The sequence below is a fragment of the Geotrypetes seraphini genome, chromosome 10, assembly GCF_902459505.1.
Source record: "Geotrypetes seraphini chromosome 10, aGeoSer1.1, whole genome shotgun sequence".
NCBI classification, from domain to species: Eukaryota; Metazoa; Chordata; class Amphibia; order Gymnophiona; family Dermophiidae; genus Geotrypetes; species Geotrypetes seraphini.
Window position 1 is genome coordinate 144,425,640 of NC_047093.1, and position 20,122 is coordinate 144,445,761.

A 20,122-nucleotide genomic window follows, 5' to 3' on the forward strand; every position below is an offset into this window, starting at 1 on the left:
AAACGACTGGCTTATCACAGATTCCACATCTCAAGGGGTTATTGTAGCTATCCAATGGACTACCTGGTTCCTACAAAGTTTGGGATTCAAAATCAAACTTTCCCAAATCTCAACTTCAGCCCTCTCAGAATCTACAATTCATTGGAGCTATTCTGGACACTGTCCAACTCAGAGCATTCGTTCCACAACAACGTCTGGAAGCTCTTCTTCAACTGTGTCACACAGTGTCTTCCCGCTCTTCCATCTCAGCGAGACACATGATGGTACTTCTGGATCATATGGCCTCCACAGTACATGTGACTCCTTTTGCCAGACTTCACCTCAGAATTCCTCAGTGGACCCTGGCATCTTAGTGGATGCAGATTTGCGATCCTCTTTCTCAACACATCACAGTCACTCCTTCTTTGAAGAAGTCTCTCCGTTGGTGGATGCTCTCTTCCAATCTTTCCAGAGACTTGCTTTTTCAAACGCCCCCTCATCAGAAGGTCCTCACGACAGACTCTTCCATCTATGCTTGGGGCGCTCATCTCGATGGTCTCCGTACTCAAGGCTTCTGGACCAGTACGGATCATCAGTGTCATATCAATCAGTTGGAACTCAGAGCGATCCTCAAAGCTCTCCATGCTTTTCAACATCTCCTTCATGACATAGTAGTCCTCGCCGCACGGACAACCAAGTCGCCATGTATTATGTCAACAAACAGGGAGGGACAGGGTCTGCCTCCCTTTGTCAAGAAGCTCTGGAAGTTTGCGACTGGGCCATCCGTCACAACACCTTCCTCAAAGCTGTCTACATTCAAGGGGCACAGAATTGCTTGGCGGACAACTTGAGTTGTCTCCTGCAACCTCACGAATGGACTCTCCATTCCTCCCCTCTTCATCACTTTTTCTCACAGTGGGGAACGCCTCAAATAGACCTCTTTGCAGTTCCCCACAACTACTAACTTCCTCAGTTCTGCTCCAGGATATACTCTCCTCACTGCTTCGAGGCAGATGCTTTTCTTCTGGAATGGACAAATCTTTTCCTCTACGCATTTCCTCCATTTCCTCTCATTCTCAAGACTCTGGTCAAGTTGAAGAATGATCATGCCACCATGATTCTAATCGCTCCTCAGTGGCTGAGACAACCATGGTACTCCCTTCTGCTTCAACTCAGCAGCAGGGAGCCATACCTTCTACCAGTTTTTCCTTCTCTGCTTACACAGAGTCAAGGATCTCTGCTTCATCCCAACCTGCAGTCTCTACACCTGACAGCCTGGTACCTCTCAACATAACCCCTTTTCAGTTTTCTCAATCTGTAAGAGACGTTTTAGAAGCTTCTAGAAAGCTTACAACTAGACAATGCTATCACCAAATATGGACTAGATTTTCTACATGGTGTTTTTCTCATCATAAGGAGCCTCAGCATTCCTCCTTATCTTCTGTTTTGGACTATCTTTTGCACTTATCCAATTCTGGTCTCAAGTCTACATCTATACGAGTTAGCGAATGACATGGTGACAAAATTCATCACCGTTCCTGTCCCCGCGGATAACCGCGGGAAATAATCCCATGTCATTTTCTAGTGTCTATTTCAACCTCAGTCCTTCTACACCAGCATTTTTCAAAGCAAAGCTTGTGGGTCAGTGGTTGTGGCCATTCATACTCTGATTCTTCCCTCTCTCTTTAAAGAATGACATGAAAATGGTTTTGATGAATTTTGTCACCGTGTCATTCTCTAATACGAGTCCATCTCAGTGCAATTGCGGCTTTCCATCAGCCTATTGAAGGGAAACCCCTCTCTGCTCATCCGGTGGTTTCCAGATTCATGAAAGGACTTTTCAATGTCAAACCTCCTCTCAAACCGCCTCCTGTGGTTTGGGACCTCAATGTTGTCCTTTCTCAACTCATGAAGCCTCCATTTGAACCAATTGATAAGGCTCATCTGGAGTATCTCACTTGGAAAGTGGTCTTTCTCATTACTCTCACTTCTGCTCGATGAGTCAGTGAGCTGCAAGCTTTTGTTACTGACCCACCATTCACTGTGTTCCATCATGACAAGGTGGTTCTTCGTACTCATCTGAAATTCCTACCTAAAGTGGTCTCAGAATTTCATCTCAACCAATCCATCGTACTTCCAGTGTTTTTTCCAAAGCCTCATTCTCACCCTGGAGAATCAGCTCTTCATACTCTGGACCGTAAACGTGCTTTGGCCTTCTACTTGGAACGCACCAAACCACACAGAACTGCTCCTCAACTTTTTATCTCCTTCAATCCAAATAAGTTGGGACATCCAGTTTCTAAGCGCACCATCTCCAACTGGATGGCAGCTTGTATCTCTTTCTGCTATGCCCAGGCTGGATTACCACTTCACAGTAAAGTCACAGCCCATAAAGTCACAGCAATGGCAGCTTCAGTAGCTTTCCTCAGATCTACACCTATTGAGGAAATTTGCAAGGCTGCTACTTGGTCCTCGGTTCATACCTTCACTTCTCACTATTGTCTGGATACTTTCTCCAGACGGGATGGACAGTTTGGCCAAACAGTATTACAAAATTTATTCTCCTAAGTTGCCAACACTCCCACCATCCCATTTTGGTTAGCTTGGAGGCCACCCATATGTGAGAATACCTGCCTGCTTGTCCTGGGATAAAGCACAGTTACTTACCATAACAGGTGTTATCCAGGGACAGCAGGCAGCTATTCTCACAACCCACCCACCTCCCCTGGTTGGCTTCTCTGCTAGCTATCTGAACTGAGGAGATGCGTCCTGTGCTGGGCGGAAAGGCACTCGCGCATGCGTGGTGCGGGCGACTTGAAACTTCTAGTTTCTTCAAGCAAGTCTGCTTGTGAGGCGTCCGCATCGGGGCTCCGTCGGATGATGTCACCCATATGTGAGAATAGCTGCCTGCTGTCCCTGGATAACACCTGTTATGGTAAGTAACTGTGCTTTTTATGCTGTTTATTCTAGGAATAAGCAGTGGATTTCCCCAAGCCATCTCAATAAAGGCCAATGGACTTCTCTTTTAGGAAATTATCCAAGCCTTTTTAAACCCTGCTAAGCTAACTGATTTCACCATATTCTCTGGCATAAGAATTTCTCTAAGCAGCTGGCTATCTCTATGCCTATAAGTCGGGATTAATGTCCCAGAACCATGAATATACTAGTGAAGGGAGAATTTCTATTTGCCCTGTTTACCCTCCTTTTTCCTGATAGTGTCCTTCTGGCCTGCCTCCTATGCATATAACCTGCCACAGGGTACTACTTTAGGAGGCCAGGGGCTACACAAATGGTAACCCTTGTCAGAGAGGAAGAGGAGCAGGGGGCAGTAAGTCTTGTTTTGGTAGGGGCAAAAGAAAATCCCTGAACTTTTGCCCAGCTGAAGTGACATGCTTAACAGAGTCAATCAGACATTTACAAAAAGAATTGGCCTTCTTAAGAACACAGGATAGTGCTATGCCTATTCCAAAGGTTGAGAGAGAAGCAGTGGCTACTGTGGTGACTATGGACCACGAGGATTTGCAGGTCATAGTGACTGAGTTTTGCCAGGAAGTTGCAGCTCTGAAAGAGAAAGAACTCTGGAAATGACAGAAAGTACAAGGAGACTCAAACATCTCCCAATATACACTATCACAACCATAATGAAAGGGCTAGACCTATTTCTCACTACAGATATACAGAAGGAAGCCACTGGCAAAACAGGAATCCCACTGGCTGGAGAGTGCAGCAGAAAGCCCAGCATAAAACTAAGCCCACCATACTACAGGGAAACTTCAGGGAGGATCCGCAAGGCGAACAGCTCAAGTACCAACTCACTAGGAGTGTCTGCCACAATCCTTCCTTTAGGTTATACCAGGGTTGCCCAAGTCCGGTCCTCAAGATCTACTGGCAGGCCAAGTTTTCTGGATATCCACAATGAGAGAGATTTTCCTGCACTGCCTTCTTGGTATGCAAATCTCTCTCATGCATGTTCATTGTGGATATTCAGAAAACCTGGCCTGCCAGTAGATCTCAGGACCGAACTTGGACAGCCCTGGGTTATACCAATGTCAGCAGCCTAAGTGACAAAGTTTTTATCTTCTTTAAGTGGACTCCTTAATCAAAAAGGGTTTTTTCACCCTCTGGAAGCTTAAATCCATTAAATCATATTTTGACAACTCTGCATTCAGAATCCTGGTACAATCCCTCGTACTGAGTCAACTCGACTATTGTAACATCGCCTATTTAGCAATCTCCCAAAAGAATATGCGATGCTTACAATTAATGCAAAACGCTGCGGTCAGATTTATCTTCGATCTGAAGAAATTTGACCATGTGACGCCATACTACAAACAGCTACACTTGCTACCCTTGGAAGCTCGTGTAAAGTTTAAGTTCGTCTGCCTCTGCTTTAAAGTTCTTTACGGTCTAGCCCCTAAATACATAACCGACCTCTTCTCCTTCTCAGCCAACAGACACAAAAGAAGCTCCCACTTGCACTTCGTTTCCCCCCCGGTTAGAGGTTGCAAACCAAAAAAAACCACCATGAAAAACCCCCCCCCAAAAAAAACCATGAACACCTTCTCTCACATCAAGCAGCGTTATGGGGTAAAGATCTAGAACAACAGCTCTCGCCCACCACTTACGAGGTATTCAGGAAGCGCCTCAAAACTCACCTGTTCTTGAAATATCTAGACAGTTGACCCGCTCCTCTCTTTCCCCTCTTCAACGGTTCTCTTGTCCCATCCCCCTCTTGTTGACCAATCCCCTAACTTCTCTCAACTTGTACTTCATTAATCTTTTGTAAACCGCATAGAACTTAACGGTACTGCGGTATATAAACTGTTATTATTATTATTAAATCTGACCTGCAGAAGGCCCAGAGAAATGATCCAGGTTTAGAGCCATAATAGAAAGCAAAGACGTACCGCAAACCTATTTCTATAATGTCAAATCAACCAGAGGTACCTCTTCTATAGGACCGTCTGGTAATGTGAGATGATTTGTTATATCGAACCACCCAAGATGCCACCGGCTGCCCCAAAAAACAGTTGGTGCTGCCACAGAAATTTTGTGGCTCTGTAATGAGAAATTTACAAGAAGAGTGTTCAGAATTTCAGTCATACCTCCCCCTCCTTGTGCTGAAACAATCTTTTTTTCTTCTTTCTTTTTTTCAAAACTTCCTATTTATTTATCCAAACTGTCTTTATATTTCATTTTTCATGTTTTCAATTTTCTTTACACGACAGAAAATTCACTTAGCTTTAGATTGCAGATATCCAAGTAGCCCAACAGGACCCATTTCGCCATCGCAGTGGCTTTCTCAAGGGTTTATATCAGACAATGTGCATTTATTTATTTATTTTTTTAATGCACGTCCTTCCTCTCCTTGGGCTGATGATTAGTGCTTACATCAGCCCAAGGAGAGGAAGGACAATGGTGATATCTGCAATCTAAAGCTAAGTGAATTTTCTGTCATGTAAAGAAAATTTAAAACATGAAAGATGAAATATAAAGACAGTTTGATTAAATAAATAAATAGGCAGCTTTGAAAAAAAGAGGAGGAGGTATGTGAGGGGTCGATGATTGAAACTCTGAACCTGTCAGTCTTGGAACATGGAAATTAAACCTAAATCCAAGCGGGTTTCTGAGACCTCCACCTCCTTTCTCATTCTGAATACCATATAGTGGGATTTGGCATATTTTGAGGTATCATAGAAAACCACCCCAGTCCTCTTTTTAGGATGAGGCATTAAACTGTCTTAGCACTAAGAATTTTCTAGTAGAGTCATTGACTAGCATCTTAAAGATAATCACTGTTGATTGTGTCTCTTAAATCTGCTATTTCCAATATTGCTAAGCATGTGAACATTTCTCACCAGTGTCTTGAAGGACAGCTGTTTCTGGGCCATGGATGGACAGGAGCTCGGTGAAGCAAGCATTGTCATATCAGATAAATCATCTTCCAGTCTTCCTGATGTCACACCAGCCTCAGGATGCTCTATGACTCCGTTGCCAAATGGTATGTCATCTATCAGCTCAGCAGGGGTGTTCTGGACCAGTGTCGGATTTTTAAATATCATATCTGTAAGCCAGAGCAGATTTTGATTTTGAGTAGTGTTTGTGGTATTATGGCTTTATGGCATTGATGCTATCATACCACCAACAATAAACAGGTAGACTAGAGTCACAGACGTGTACTGGAGAAGGATGATGGACAGGAGCTGGAAGGAATGGAGGGGATGAGTGGGGAGACAAGCAAATGGAGGGGTGCAGCACAACCGCATTATCCAACCAAAGTAAAGAAACAATGGTCCAACTGTCTGCAGTGAAAAACAATCCAGAGCAAGCAAAACAAAAAACTGCAGACTTTGTACACGATGCAGGCAGACTTTATTTATACAAGGAAAACATTAGATTAAAAACTTATTACCAGGCAAGGGACCCAACACGGTCTGTGTTTCGTATAATCTTCATCAGGGGTCCTAATAAGTACAAGTACAATATTAAAACCAAGATATTTAAAAAGATAATTTTAAAGAATAATAATAATAATAATTCATCATCAAATAATATCGAGATGATTCAAATTTTACAATACAGGGGTAGAGGTGTGGAAAGTAAAAAATAAAACACAAAAATAAAAATAAATAAAAAATAATTAATAAATAAATAAAAGGAACTTGAAGGGAAAAAATGAAAAAAGAGAAGAATAGAAAGAAAAGAAGCCTTTATTTATATATTTTTTTAAACCATAAAAAGTCCAAAAGTTATATATATAAACCATAGAACTAAAAATTAATTAATTAAAAAATGTGAATTAGTAATAGGTAAAAAAGAATTACATCAATCAAAAGAATAGAATCAATCAAAAGAATAGCCTTGGACAAATAGCTATCAAGAGACATAGAAAAAAAACATATAGGTTTGAGAAATGTAATTCTAAAAAATATATATATATCTTAGCTAAGAAAATAGAGAGGTAAAGAGAAATGAGAGAAAAAATTTTTTTGTGAAAGTGAGTAGTTTAAACTCACAAGTATTCTAGATACAGCAACAGTGATCATAGGAATTAAAAGTTAAAAAGCAAGGTAGACAATAAAAACAGAATAAAATAAAATACAACCTTACAATGATATATAAAATTTCTGTTTTTATTGTCTACCTTGCTTTTTAACTTTTAATTCCTATGATCACTGTTGCTGTATCTAGAATACTTGTGATGTTAAACTACTCACTTTTCACAAAAAATTTTTTCTCTCATTTCTCTTTACCTCTCTATTTTCTTAGCTAAGATATATATATATATTTTTTTTTAGAATTACATTTCTCAAACCTATATGTTTTTTTCTATGTCTCTTGATAGCTATTTGTCCAAGGCTATTCTTTTGATTGATTCTATTCTTTTGATTGATGTAATTCTTTTTTACCTATTACTAATTCACATTTTTTAATTAATTAATTTTTTTAGTTCTTATGGTTTATATATATAACTTTTGGACTTTTTATGGTCATATTGAAACACTTATTAGATACAATTAATTAAAAATGATTAAAAAAAATTTTTTTAAAAAAATATATAAATAAAGGCTTCTTTTCTTTCTATTCTTCTCTTTTTTCATTTTTTTCCCTTCAAGTTCCTTTTATTTATTTATTAATTATTTTTTATTTATTTTTATTTTTGTGTTTTATTTTTTTACTTTCCACACCTCTACCCTGTATTGTAAAATTTGAATCATCTCGATATTTATTTGATGATTATTATTATTATTATTATTTAAAATTATCTTTTTAAATATCTTGGTTTTAATATTGTACTTGTACTTATTAGGACCCTGATGAAGATTATACGAAACACGGACCGTGTTGGGTCCCTTGCCTGGTAAAAGGTTTTTAATCTAATGTTTTACTTGTTATAAATAAAGTCTGCCTGCATCGTGTACAAAGTCTGCAGTTTTTTGTTTTGCTTGCACAACTGCATTATACCAGGACAAGCAGGTAGCCTATTCTCACATGTGGGTGATGTCATCCACGGAGCATGGATGCGGACAGCCTCGCAAGCAGACTTGCTTGAAGAAACTCCAAAGTTTTGAGTCTGCCGCACCGTGCATGTGCGAGTGCCTTCCTGCCCAGTACAGGGCGTGTCTCCTCAGTTCTCAATTTTCTGCGGAGCCGAGAAGAACGTCTTTGATGCTCTGCGCTGAACTTAGTTCGCTTTGTGCCTTCTCTCACTGTGGCTCATGTTTTATTTTCTTATTACCCGTGTTGCTGTGCTTTTCTTTTGGGTCATTGTTAAAAAAAACAAAAGTTGAATTTTTTCGTCGAGTGACTGGTGGGGCCTGTTGCACGCCTGCGGGCTTCAACTTTCATCGGCTATCTTTCCTTCTATGTCCTGCCGGTCACTGGCTTCAAGAAGTGTAGCCAGCTGCCGCATGCAATCTCCCTCACTGACCCACATCGCTGGTGCCTTCAGTGTCTAAGGCCTGACCATTGCTGGAGTCGTGCGTCTTCACTGTGCTACCCTTCAACCTCGAGCCCTCAAACGTCATCGAGTTCAAGTGGAGAGATTTTCAGTATGGAAAACCCCTGCTACACCCTCGACCTCGACTTTCAATGTGGTCAGGCCTGCTATGGGGTGTCCTCCTGCCTCCACGACTTCGACCTTGACTCTCATTAGACCTTCCCCATTTGGAACATCCTTGACCTCGAGTAAATCTACCAAATCTTCTTGAGCTTCCCTCAGGTTAGATACCTCAGCAGAAAGTTTCAGCGGTGGTCCTCAAGCTACCTAAACATCATTCCTCCAAATCGAAGCATTCTTCCTCGGAGCCTTTAGCCTCAGCAAGTGGTCCAGTTTCAGACTTGGATCCACAATTGCAGGCTACCATCCAGACCATTTTAGAGTGGAAATTTGTTCAGTTACTGATCAAATATAGTCCTGCCTCGACTCTGCTTCCTGCAGTCCAGCCTAGGCACTCAGCAATCTTACAAGAGGTCGAGTCCTTGCCTGTGCCTCAAGCTGTATCTACACACTCTATGCAAGGAGTTCAGTCTTTGTGAGTGTCTCGTCTGGAATCCTCATACTTCATACAAGGATCTGAGTCTTTGGGAGTGCTTCGAGATACCTCGATCCAGACCACAGAGTCTATGGGACTTTGATCTACGCTTCCAGCCCTATATCCTGACATAAGGCACTGCCCGTTTTGAGGCATAGCGTGACGTCTCCTCGACCTCGCATGAGACCTGCTTCCAAGCAGCACTCTCATTGCTGATTGAGGCTCTCATCGAGCGCAGGTCCTCCTCCAGAGAGAAGCCTTTCTCATCCAGGCCTTCTAGCTCTTCGAGACCTCCAACTCCTCGATCCAGGACACCAATAGCAGAACCTGAGGGCTCCGCTTCTTCCAGTGCCTCATCCCAGTCTGCTTATTCGTTGGGATATCAATACTCCAGAGAGGCCTTGCCTTCGTTTTCTACTCGAGGCGCCTCGAGGTCATCGAGACCCTCTTGAGGCCATCCTCTTGCGGATCAATTGTCCTTTTTCTCCTGCCTCCATCAAATGGCTGAGGACTTGGATCTTAAATTGGACTCTGGTTCTAAGTACTCTAAGGAGTATTTAGAGGAAATGAGTTTGCCTCGGCCTTCTGCGGAGTCTCTCAAACTTCCTCTTAACAAGCTTCTTTCTCAAACTTTCAAACGAAACCTGGAGACTCCTTATGCCATCCCTGCTGTTCCAGGCAAGTTGGAATTGAGGTATAGAACTGTACATTGCAAGAGCTTTGAGAACTCACAACTATTTCATTAGTCCCTTCTTGTGGAATCTTCCTTAAAGAGGAGTCATCCTTCCAGGGTCTATGCTACCGTACCTCCTGGCAGAGAGGGTAGGACCATGGACAAGTTTGGTCGTCGTCTTTATCAAAATTCGATGATGTCCCCCAGGGTTTTAAATTATAATTTTATCTTTACTACTTATTTCAAGTATTTTATTGATATACTACCTGGTTTTTCTAAAGATCTTGGTCAACATAGGCTTTTAGTGTTCCAGCAAGTCATTATTACTTTAGCACAACTCAAGTTACACCTTCTTCAGTCATCTTATGATGCCATTTAACTTTCCTCGAGGGTCACTGCTTTCTCAGTAGCGATGTGCCGCCTTGCCTGGCTTCGCACCATTGATATGGATTTTAACATTCAGGATCGTCTGGCCAATATTCCTTGTGAAGGCAATGACCTCTTTGATGAATCAATAGAGGCTGCCACCAAGAAGTTATCTGAGCATGAGAAATATTTTGCTTCCATCGTCAGACCAAAGCCTAAGCCAGTTCCTTCCAAGTTTTCTTGACCTCTTCCATCCTATCAGAGGCGTTATCCTCCGAGGGCAGCTCCTTACATTCGAGCACCTCCCAAGAAACCGCAACAACAACAGAAGCAACAGAAACCTTAGCCTTCTGCTGCACCAAAGGCTTCTCAGCCTTTTTGACTGTCTCAAACAGAGCATAACCTCCATCATTCTGCCTCTGTCCTTTCCTCTTCCCATCGGAGGTCGTCTCCATCATTTTTACCATCGATTGGAGACCATTACATATCACCTCTGGGTGCTGTCAATAATCAGGGAAGGATAATCTCTTCATTTCACTCAGATTCCACCATAGCTTCCTCCAAGAGAGTATCCCTTCCAAATCCATCCCAGACCGCCCTTCTTCTTCAGGAAGCTAAAGCTCTGCTTCGTCTCCATGTCATCGAGGAATTTCCCTTGGAACAGCAGAGCAGGAGGTTTTACTCCCATTACTTCCTAGTTCCGAAGAAGACGGGCGATCTGTAGCTCATACTGGATCTCAGGGCTCTCAACAAATTTTTGGTCAAAGAAAAATTTTGCATGTTGTCCCTGGCATCCCTTTATCTCCTTCTAGATCAGAACGATTGGTTATGTTCTCTAGCTCTCAAGGAGGCTTACACTCACATCCCCATTCATCCGGCCTCCCGTCAGTACCTCAGATTTTGGGTGGGGAATCTGCATTTTCAGTACAGTGTGCTACCCTTCGGCATGGCATCATCTCCACGAGTGTTCACCAAGTGCCTAGTGGTAGTTGCAGCATCTTTACGGAACCATGGTCTTCAGGTGTCCCCCTACCTTTCAGGTGGTTATTGTAGCGACCCAATGGACTATGCGGTTCCTACAAAGCTTAGGATTCAAAATCAACTTTCCCAAATCCCACCTTCAGCCCTCTCAACCTACAGTTCATTGGAGCTGTTCTGGACACTGTCCAACTCAGAGCATTCCTTCTTCAGCAGCGTCTGGATGATCTCCTTCAGCTTTGCCGCAAAGTGTCTCCCCTTTCTTCACTCTCAGCGAGACACATGATGATACTACTCGGTCAAATGGCCTCGACCGTTCACGTCACGTCCTTTTGCTAGACTTCACCTCAGAATTCCTCAGTGGACTCTGGCATCTCAATGGGCACAGACTTGCGACCCACTCTCTCAACACATTACAGTCTCTCCTTTATTGAGACAGTCTCTCCACTGGTGGATACTCTCTTCCAATCTCTCCAGAGGTTTACTGTTTCAGACACCTCCTCATCAGAAAGTTCTCATGACAGATTCTTCGACCTATGCTTGGGGGGCTCAAGGCCACTGGTCCAGCATGGATCGTCAGTGTCACATCAATCTGTTGGAACTCAGAGTGATCTTCAATGCTCTCAAAGCTTTTCAGCATCTTATTCAGACAGACAATCAAGTTGCCATGTACTACGTCAACAAGCAGGGAGGAACAGGATCTCTCCCCCTTTATCAGGAAGCTCAAAGGGTGTGGGACTGGATGATCCATCACAACACCTTCCTGAATGCAGTCTACATTCAAGGAGAGAAAAACTGTCTGGCGGACAAATTGAGTCATCTTCTGCAATCTCACGAATGGACATTCAGTTCCTCGCCTCTTCATAACGTTTTTTCTCAGTGGGGAACTGCTCAAATAGATCTCTTTGCGTCTCCCCACAACCACAAACTGCCTCAGTTCTGCTCCAGGATATACTGTCCTCATCGCCTCGAGGCAGATGCTTTCCTTCTGGAATGGATGAATCTTTTCCTGTATGCATTCCCTCCATTCCCTCTCATTCTCAAGACTCTTGTCAAGCTCAAGAATGATCATGCTACCATGTTTCTAATAGCTCCTCGGTAGCTCCAGGCAACCCTGGTTCTTCCTTCTACTTCAGCTCAGCAGCAGGAAGCCATACCTTCTACCAGTTTTTCCATCTGTGCTTACACAGAGTCAAGGATCTCTTGTTCATCCCAACCTGCAGTCTCTATACTTGACAGCATGATACCTCTCAACATAACTCCTCTTCAGTTTTCTCAACCTGTTTGGGACATTTTTGAGGCTTCCAGAAAGCCTGCCACTAGGCAATGCTACCACTAAAAATGGACTAGATTTTCTACGTGGTGCATCTCTCATAACAAGGAGCCTTGAGACACCTCCTTGTCGTCCGTCTTGGATTATCTTCTGCACTTTTCTACCTCTGGCCTCAAGTCTACATCCATTCTAGTCTATCTTAGTGCAATTAATGTTTTACATCAGCCTATCGAAAGGAAACCCCTTTCTGCTCATCCTGTGGTTTCCAGATTTATGAAAGGACTTGTCAATGTCAAACCTCCTCCAGTGGTTTGGGATCTCAATGTTGTTCTTGCACAATTGATGAAGCCTCCTTTTGAACCAATGGATACTGCTCATCTGAAATATCTCACTTGGTCTTTCTCATTAACCTCACATCTGAGGTCACGTGACGCTATGAGCCGGTGAGGACGTCTCTCACATCGGCTCCGGGCCCCAATCCACGTTATTAAGCCTCACTGCAACAAAATTCGTTCTGGCCGGGTCCCCCGCAGACGCCCAGCATCGGGCTTCGATGGAGCAGTACCTGACCCGATCGCAAGAGACGACGCGATCGAAGCCGGTCAAGGCTGGAAAGCAAAAGGTTAATCCGGGCGCGACCAAGATGGCGGCCGCATCGGGGATGGCGGTATCGGAGTTTACAGATACCGCACTGACTGAAATCAAGGCGGCGGTGACCCAGGCGCTGGGACCGCAGTTGGAGGCTCTGACTGCTAAACTGACCCGACTGGAACAACTTCTAACTGACACTACGGCCCGCACGACAGAACTGGAACATCGGGTGTCTGCATCAGAAGATACTATCACCTCTCATGAAATGGATTTAGCCTCCTTGCAAGAAACTGTGCATAGACAGGCTGAAAAAATTGACGACCTGGAAAATAGGTCCAGACGCAGTAACTTGCGGTTTCTGGGAATTCCAGAACTGATTCCTGATGCTAACCTACCTGCGGAATTGGAAAGCTGGCTTGAATTGGAATTCCCGGAAGCTATGGAATCTGGCACTCTCTGCCTGGAACGGGCCCATCGGTTGGGTAGGAGGCCAGCTCAGGAAGACAGACCGAGAGTGGTGATAGCAAAATTCCTGAACTACAGGCACAAAGCAGCAGTTTTACACCAATACCGGGTAAAAAAAGATGCCTTAAAGATGCGAGGATCAACTATTCGCATTAGCCAAGATTACTCGACAGCTCTAACTGAAAAAAGAAAAGGATTTTATCCACTTTGTAAACGCCTGGAAGACCTTAAACAGCGTTTTCTGTTTCTGTATCCGGCTACCCTGAAAATCCTGCATGCAAGTACATGGCATTCATTTACAGAGGCTTCTGATGCAGCTGACTTCATCAACACCCAATTGGAATCCCAGGGGGACCCTCCTTGAGGATCATACCATGTAACTGTATTGGGTTTGGCTGGGATGAACTTTCAGGATTTTAGAATTGAATATGTTGTTATGTTGAGGCTTTCTATTTTGAGACAGTATTTCGGTTGTTTGAAGGATTGGGGCTCCGTGGGTGTCTCTTCGGACCTCTTGCATATACCTTCGGGATATGCTAGTTGGGAATGTTGGGGATATGGGGGGAGGGGTTGGGTTAGATGGGGGGGGATGGGAGCAGCCTTGGGGGACGGAAAATGATTCAGTTTTGTGTTTTTCACGGGTCAGATTAGATATTTTTCTGCTATGTTTACAACTGTTGTTACTGCAATATGATTGGGTTTATCTGCTGACCGTCTGGGGGAGGCTGGGCGCCCAGACGTGGGTTCGGAGTTTTACTGTCACTATACAATTTATAGGGGGTACACATGGGGGATAACACACTTCGAATAATTTCCTGGAATGTTGCCGGTATAACATCTCCTGTAAAGAGGTCTAAAATCCTGCAACAACTGAAACGCCACAAGGCGGATTTGGCCTGTTTGCAGGAGACTAAATTGACTGCTGAGGAGCATGAGAAATTGAAGCGGGGATGGGTAGGATCTGTTTTTCATGCCTCCTCTACAGGCAAAAGAGCTGGTGTTTGCTTGCTGGTTCGAAAAGGGTTAAAATGTGTAATCACTTCCTGCCATAAAGACACGCTGGGTAGATCATTGCTGTTGCATATAACCTTGCAAGGTGCTGATTTCCGATTACTGATAACTTATGGGCCAAACAATTACTCAACCACATACTTTAATTCGTTGATTACTTTAGGCCTTAGGGACACTTCAGTTCCTCTTCTAGTGGTTGGGGATTTCAATCAAGTTCTGGATGCCTCCCTTGATCGAACCAGAATGTCTGGGTCTCCAACCGCAACTGACACTAGGGGGCTGCCCTTTTTATGTAAATCCCTGGGCATGGTGGATCCCTGGCGGCTACTTCACCCGTTCGAACGAGACTACACACACCAATCACGAGCACATGGAACCTTTTCCCGATTAGACTACATCCTAATAACTGAATCCTTGTTCTCTCGAGTAACAGAGGCGACGATAGGGCCATTAGCCTTATCCGATCATTGTCCTATTTGGTTGGATATATCCTGGACTGCTCCCCCCAGGGGGGACTTCCTGTGGAGATTTCCCTCCTATCTGGCTGACGACCCTTCTTTCCAAACATATTTACGAACTAACTGGGAAGAGTTTCTAACGACCAATGGGCAACATATACAAACCCCGGATCTATTTTGGGACACGGCCAAGGCAGTACTTAGAGGGGTGATAATTTCTTATGTATCAGCTCGCCGCAAGAGAATCGCCCAGGGTATTATTAGGCTGGAAAAGCGATACACTCAATTGAAAGCCAGATATCTCCACAATCCGTCTCGTCTGCTCCGTGAGGACATGCACTCAGCGCAAGTAGCTTTGAATGCATTGCTACATGAAAGGATCAAGCGTTCCCTGTTATACAGAAAATATAGGTTTTACCGTTATGGTAATCGAACTGGCAGGTTGTTAGCCACGCTAACTAAACACTGGCAAGATGACCGATATATTCCCCGGGTGAAGTCTGGGGCACACACTTACCATACTACACCATCTGATATAGCTGAAGCGTTTTATAAACACTTTTCAAACTTCTATGCTAGCCCCACGACATCTATGGGCCCTGATGTCCTGGATTATTTGGAAGACGCGGGTATGCCTAAATTCACTGACCTGCAGAGATCAATCTTAAACAGACCCATCCAGGGAACAGAGATACAAAGAGCAATCAAACAGTTAAAATCGTATACCGCCCCGGGACCTGATGGGTTTTCCACTGAATTTTACAAATTGATGTCTCTGCAGGTGTGTGAACCTCTCTTGGGCTATTATGTGGTGGCATTGGAGAAGGGCCGCTTTCCCTCGCACGCCAATGCGGCCACCATAACCTTAATACCAAAACCAGGCAAACCTAAAGACGAAGTTGACTCCTATCGTCCGATATCCCTCCTGAATGTCGATATAAAAATATTGGCTCGCCTGTTGGCAAATCGATTATCTCCACTCTTACCGCTAGTGATATCCCAGGCTCAGGCAGGGTTCGTCCAGGGCCGCCACTCGGTAGTGAATGTTAGAAGGGTGTTGCTGGCAATGTCCAGAGCCCAACAAGCGTCAAACCCGGGCATATTGGTCAGTCTAGACGCTGCAAAGGCCTTTGACCAAGTTGATTGGACATACTTATTTAAGGTACTGGAATACATGGGAGTGGGGGGTTGGTTTGGGTCTTCCTTGCGGGTGTTATATTCGTCTCCAACAGCTTCCCTTTTGGTAAATGGTTTCTTGACACAACCATTCAACATCGGTAGGGGCACTCGTCAGGGATGTCCATTATCCCCGCTGCTGTTCCTTCTTTATCTGGACCCTCTACTACGAACCTTATTAAAGGATGATATTTTGGTTGGGCTGAGGGAGGGCTCCTCTCAGATACGAGTGCTGGCATTTGCAGATGACATCTTACTTACACTAGCTCAACCACATAGTTCCTTACAGCGTGCCTTAGAGATATTGGATGAATTCCACATATATTCTGGCCTGACGTTAAACAAACAGAAATCTCTAGTGCTTCCTTTACAACCCTCGCTGTGTGATTCGTGGCCTGACCCTTTTCCTCTAGTTTGGGCCCCGTCATCTATCCGATACTTGGGTATCCACATACCGAGGGATCTGGCAACGCTCTATTCACTTAATATTAAACCACTGCTTACCCAAACTACACATAGGTTGCAGGCCTGGAGATCCTATCCACTGACACTAATGGGCAGGATTGCATTATACAACATGATGATGATTCCACAGTGGCTTTATGTTCTACAAACTTTACCAATTTTTTTACTGCACAAACATATCCGGCTTCATCATCGTGCATTATCTCGATTTTTATGGAGAGGCAAGAGATCCCGAATCCCCATACACAATTTAACTTTACCTATCTCTCAAGGGGGTCTGGGTCTCTTGCACTTGGGGAGGTTTAATGAGGCTTGTTTATTGCGGCACTTGAATGACTGGTTCTGTGAAACATCCCACTTCTCAGCCACGAGGGTGGAATGTTTGGCGCATGTCCCATATCATTTCAGTTATATGTTACATGTTAAGTGCCTTCCCAAACGGGACACCGATTATGGTGATGTGTTTCTCCTCCCCCTACGTAGGCTTTGGAGGAATCTCTGCCGGCGATTAGCCGTTCGATCTGATGTGACACTATATCTCCCGGTGGCTGGTAATGGAGATTTTCTCCCGGGTATGGATTTGGGCGCCCAGGCCTGGTGGAGCGGGAGGGGTCTATTTTATTTATTTCATGTACTGCAATCTAACGGACAATTACAATCTTTTCAAATGTTATGTGATTCTTCTGTATTAACACCGGCGGACTGGTTCCAATACAGGCAGCTACATCATTATGTCAGTACTTTGTCAGTAGCGGCCTTATCTGGCACTATTCGAGACCAACTATCAGAAGCCTTTTGCCTAACGGCTCAGGAACCCGTACCACTACGTTTCCACCACAGATTTCTACAAGAATTGGCTGGAGAATTGGACTATGCTTTATTGGCCTCTAGATGGACACAAGATTTGCAGATTACTATTTCGGTAGACATACTGAAACGGAGTTTTTCAATGGGCATGAAACTTCAGCTGTCAGTAGCAGAAAAGGAACGATACTACAAGTTCCTAGTCCGGGCATATTTTGCTCCTGTTCGGGCGTTTCGGGCACATATCAGTCCTACCGATTGTTGTTTGAAGTGTATGGCCCCGAGAGCCTCTTTGGGTCATATGTTCTGGCACTGTCCGGGCATACAGGCCTACTGGAAACGTATCTGCCTACATGTACAATCCATCTGGAAATGCACTTGGATGCCTACTAATACGTACTTATTCACGTTAAAACTTACCATGAAGCCCATCCGTCCAGGTGCAGCGGCGTTTGCCAGAAAGGCCATCTTCGTGGGACTTAAAACTATACTTCAATGCTGGTTGTCACCACATACACCAACGGTTTCCCACTGGCGCACGCAAATGATCCAGTTGGCAGGTTATGAGCGATTATCCATTGCAGATATGAACTCTAAGGCTGGTATTTTGTACCTACGCTGTTGGATACCATTCTGTTCTACACTAGCACCGGTTGTACGCAGTAGATTGTTGAATTGACCTAACTGTAAAGAGGCTGCTCCCATGGGGGGTGGGAAGGTGGGGGGGGGGTTTGAAGGGGGTTTGCAGGGGGTGGGGGTTGGTGGGGGGACCTATTGGGTACAGTTGTGATGTTTAGGTAAATTGCTTGATGATCTGGCTGATCTTGTTTCTATGTAACTGTAAAACCTAATAAAACTGTTTTAAACATAACCTCACATCTGCTCGAAGAGTCAGTGAGCTGCAAGCTTTAGTTGCTGATCCACCTTTCACAGTTTTTCATCATGACAAGATGGTTCTCCGTATTCATCCTAAATTCTTACCTAAAGTGGTTTCAGAATTTCATCTCAATCAATCCATTGTACTTCCAGTGTTTTTTTCCAAGGCCTCATTATCATCCTGGAGAATCAGCTCTTCATACTCCGGACTGTAAGTGTGCTTTGGCCTTCTACTTAGAACGCACCAAACCACACAGATCTGCTCCTCAACATTTTGTCTCCTTCGATTCGAACAAGTTGGGACATCCGATTTCAAAGTGAACCATCTCCAGCTGGATGGCTGCTTGTATCTCTTTCTGCTATGCTCAGGCTAGACTGCATCTACAGAGTCGAGTCACAGTCCACAAAGTCAGAGTCATGGCGGCTTCAGTGGCTTTCCTCAGATCCATTCCTATTGAGGAAATTTGCAAAGCTGCCACCTGGTCCTCGGTTCATACTTTCATCTCTCATTATTGTGTGGATGTTTTCTCTAGACGGGATGGCCATTTTGGCCAGGTAGTATTACAAAATTTATTCTCCTGAATTGCCAACACTTCTACCATCCCATTCTGGTTAGCTTGGAGGTCACCCACATGTGAGAATAGGCTGCCTGCTTGCCTGGGATAAATCACAGTTACTTACTGTAACAGGTGTTATTCAGGGACAGCAGGCAGATATTCTCACAACCCACCCACCTCCCCGGGTTGGCTTCTCTGCTACCTATCTGAACTGAGGAGACTTGCCCTGTGCTGGGCGGGAAGGCACTCGCACATGCACGGTGTGGCAGACTCAAAACTTCTGAGTTTCTTCAAGCAAGTCTGCTTGCGAGGCTGTCTGCATCCGGGCTCCGTGGATGACGTCACCCAAATATGAGAATATCTGCCTGCTGTTCCTGGATAACACCTGTTACGGTAAGTAACTGTGCTTTCTGGCCCATCAGCCACTGCTTCTCAGCTTCTTTTTGACTAAGAGCCAGCGGAGGAAATGGAATCTTTTTGGCTTCTGGGCTGAGATTGAGAGCTTGTACAATATGGGAGATTAAGACCCTGATACCAGATGATATGATGGTGTAGCCATTGCCGAGATGGAGGGTTAAATCTTGTGTTATTTTTATTGTGTTAAATTTGCAATTTGGGAAAGGAGTTTTCAAGCCCTGGGCTTATATCTTTCAAGAGTCAGGAGGCAACTTTGCATCAACATAGGCAGACGGTTGTCTCCTGATAAGAGTGCATTCTCTGATCGATTAAGTGTTTGATATTTAAAATCCTGGAAGAGGTTATGTCAAGCTAGATCTGTGGCCATGCCTTTATGTGCCTTTATGTGACCGTATTCCAGTTTACCCTCAGTTCTTGGCTGCTCTTCTCCTCAGACATACAGGCACAATGTAACCTCCTAATATGCACTCCACAAAGTGATCAAAGATCTCTTCTTTTTTTTTAACCTCTTCAGCTGGCTCCCAGGATATCTTCAAAGACGCAACCTTCCATGGGCCTCCTAGTCTTGGTCGCTGCTCAGAGGCCGTTATGCTGGAATATGCATTCCAGGCCTGTGATCTAGAAGGCACCGGTAAGGCAAGATCCCTTACCAGTGGCATTGACATATGCTTGTAATTCCAGAGAGTCTTAGTTTTCCAGGTCTGTGAGGGTGCAGAGATTGAACAAATCCCAACTTAAGCTAAAGAAAGAGTGAAAGACTGTAAAAAAAAATTAAAATAAAATTAAAAAAGCAGGATGTTCTGTGAGGAAAAGGGGAAGAGGGTCACAGACTGGGCTGTCAAAGACATTTTGATTTGTCAAAATCATAACAAAAAGTAGAAAGAGAGAGAATGTATATTACAGGTACAAGATCCTTTATCCAAAACCCTTGGAACCAGGGATATTTCAATACTTGGAGCTTTTTGGATTTTAGAATGATAATGTTAAGTCAGAAAAAG

The 20,122-nt window shown here is 44.0% G+C and overlaps 1 protein-coding gene across 1 annotated transcript in view; it reads left to right on the plus strand.

The window, feature by feature from the left end:
* The window catches only part of KASH5 (KASH domain containing 5), a 116,737-nt gene that overhangs the window by 18,006 nt on the left and 78,609 nt on the right, over positions 1 to 20,122 (plus strand). The window contains exons 2-3 of the mRNA XM_033960874.1: positions 5,841 to 5,980; positions 19,639 to 19,755. Of these exons, the coding sequence (XP_033816765.1) occupies positions 5,869 to 5,980; positions 19,639 to 19,755 (229 nt within the window). The 5' untranslated portion in view covers positions 5,841 to 5,868. The remainder of the gene's footprint in view (positions 1 to 5,840; positions 5,981 to 19,638; positions 19,756 to 20,122) is intronic.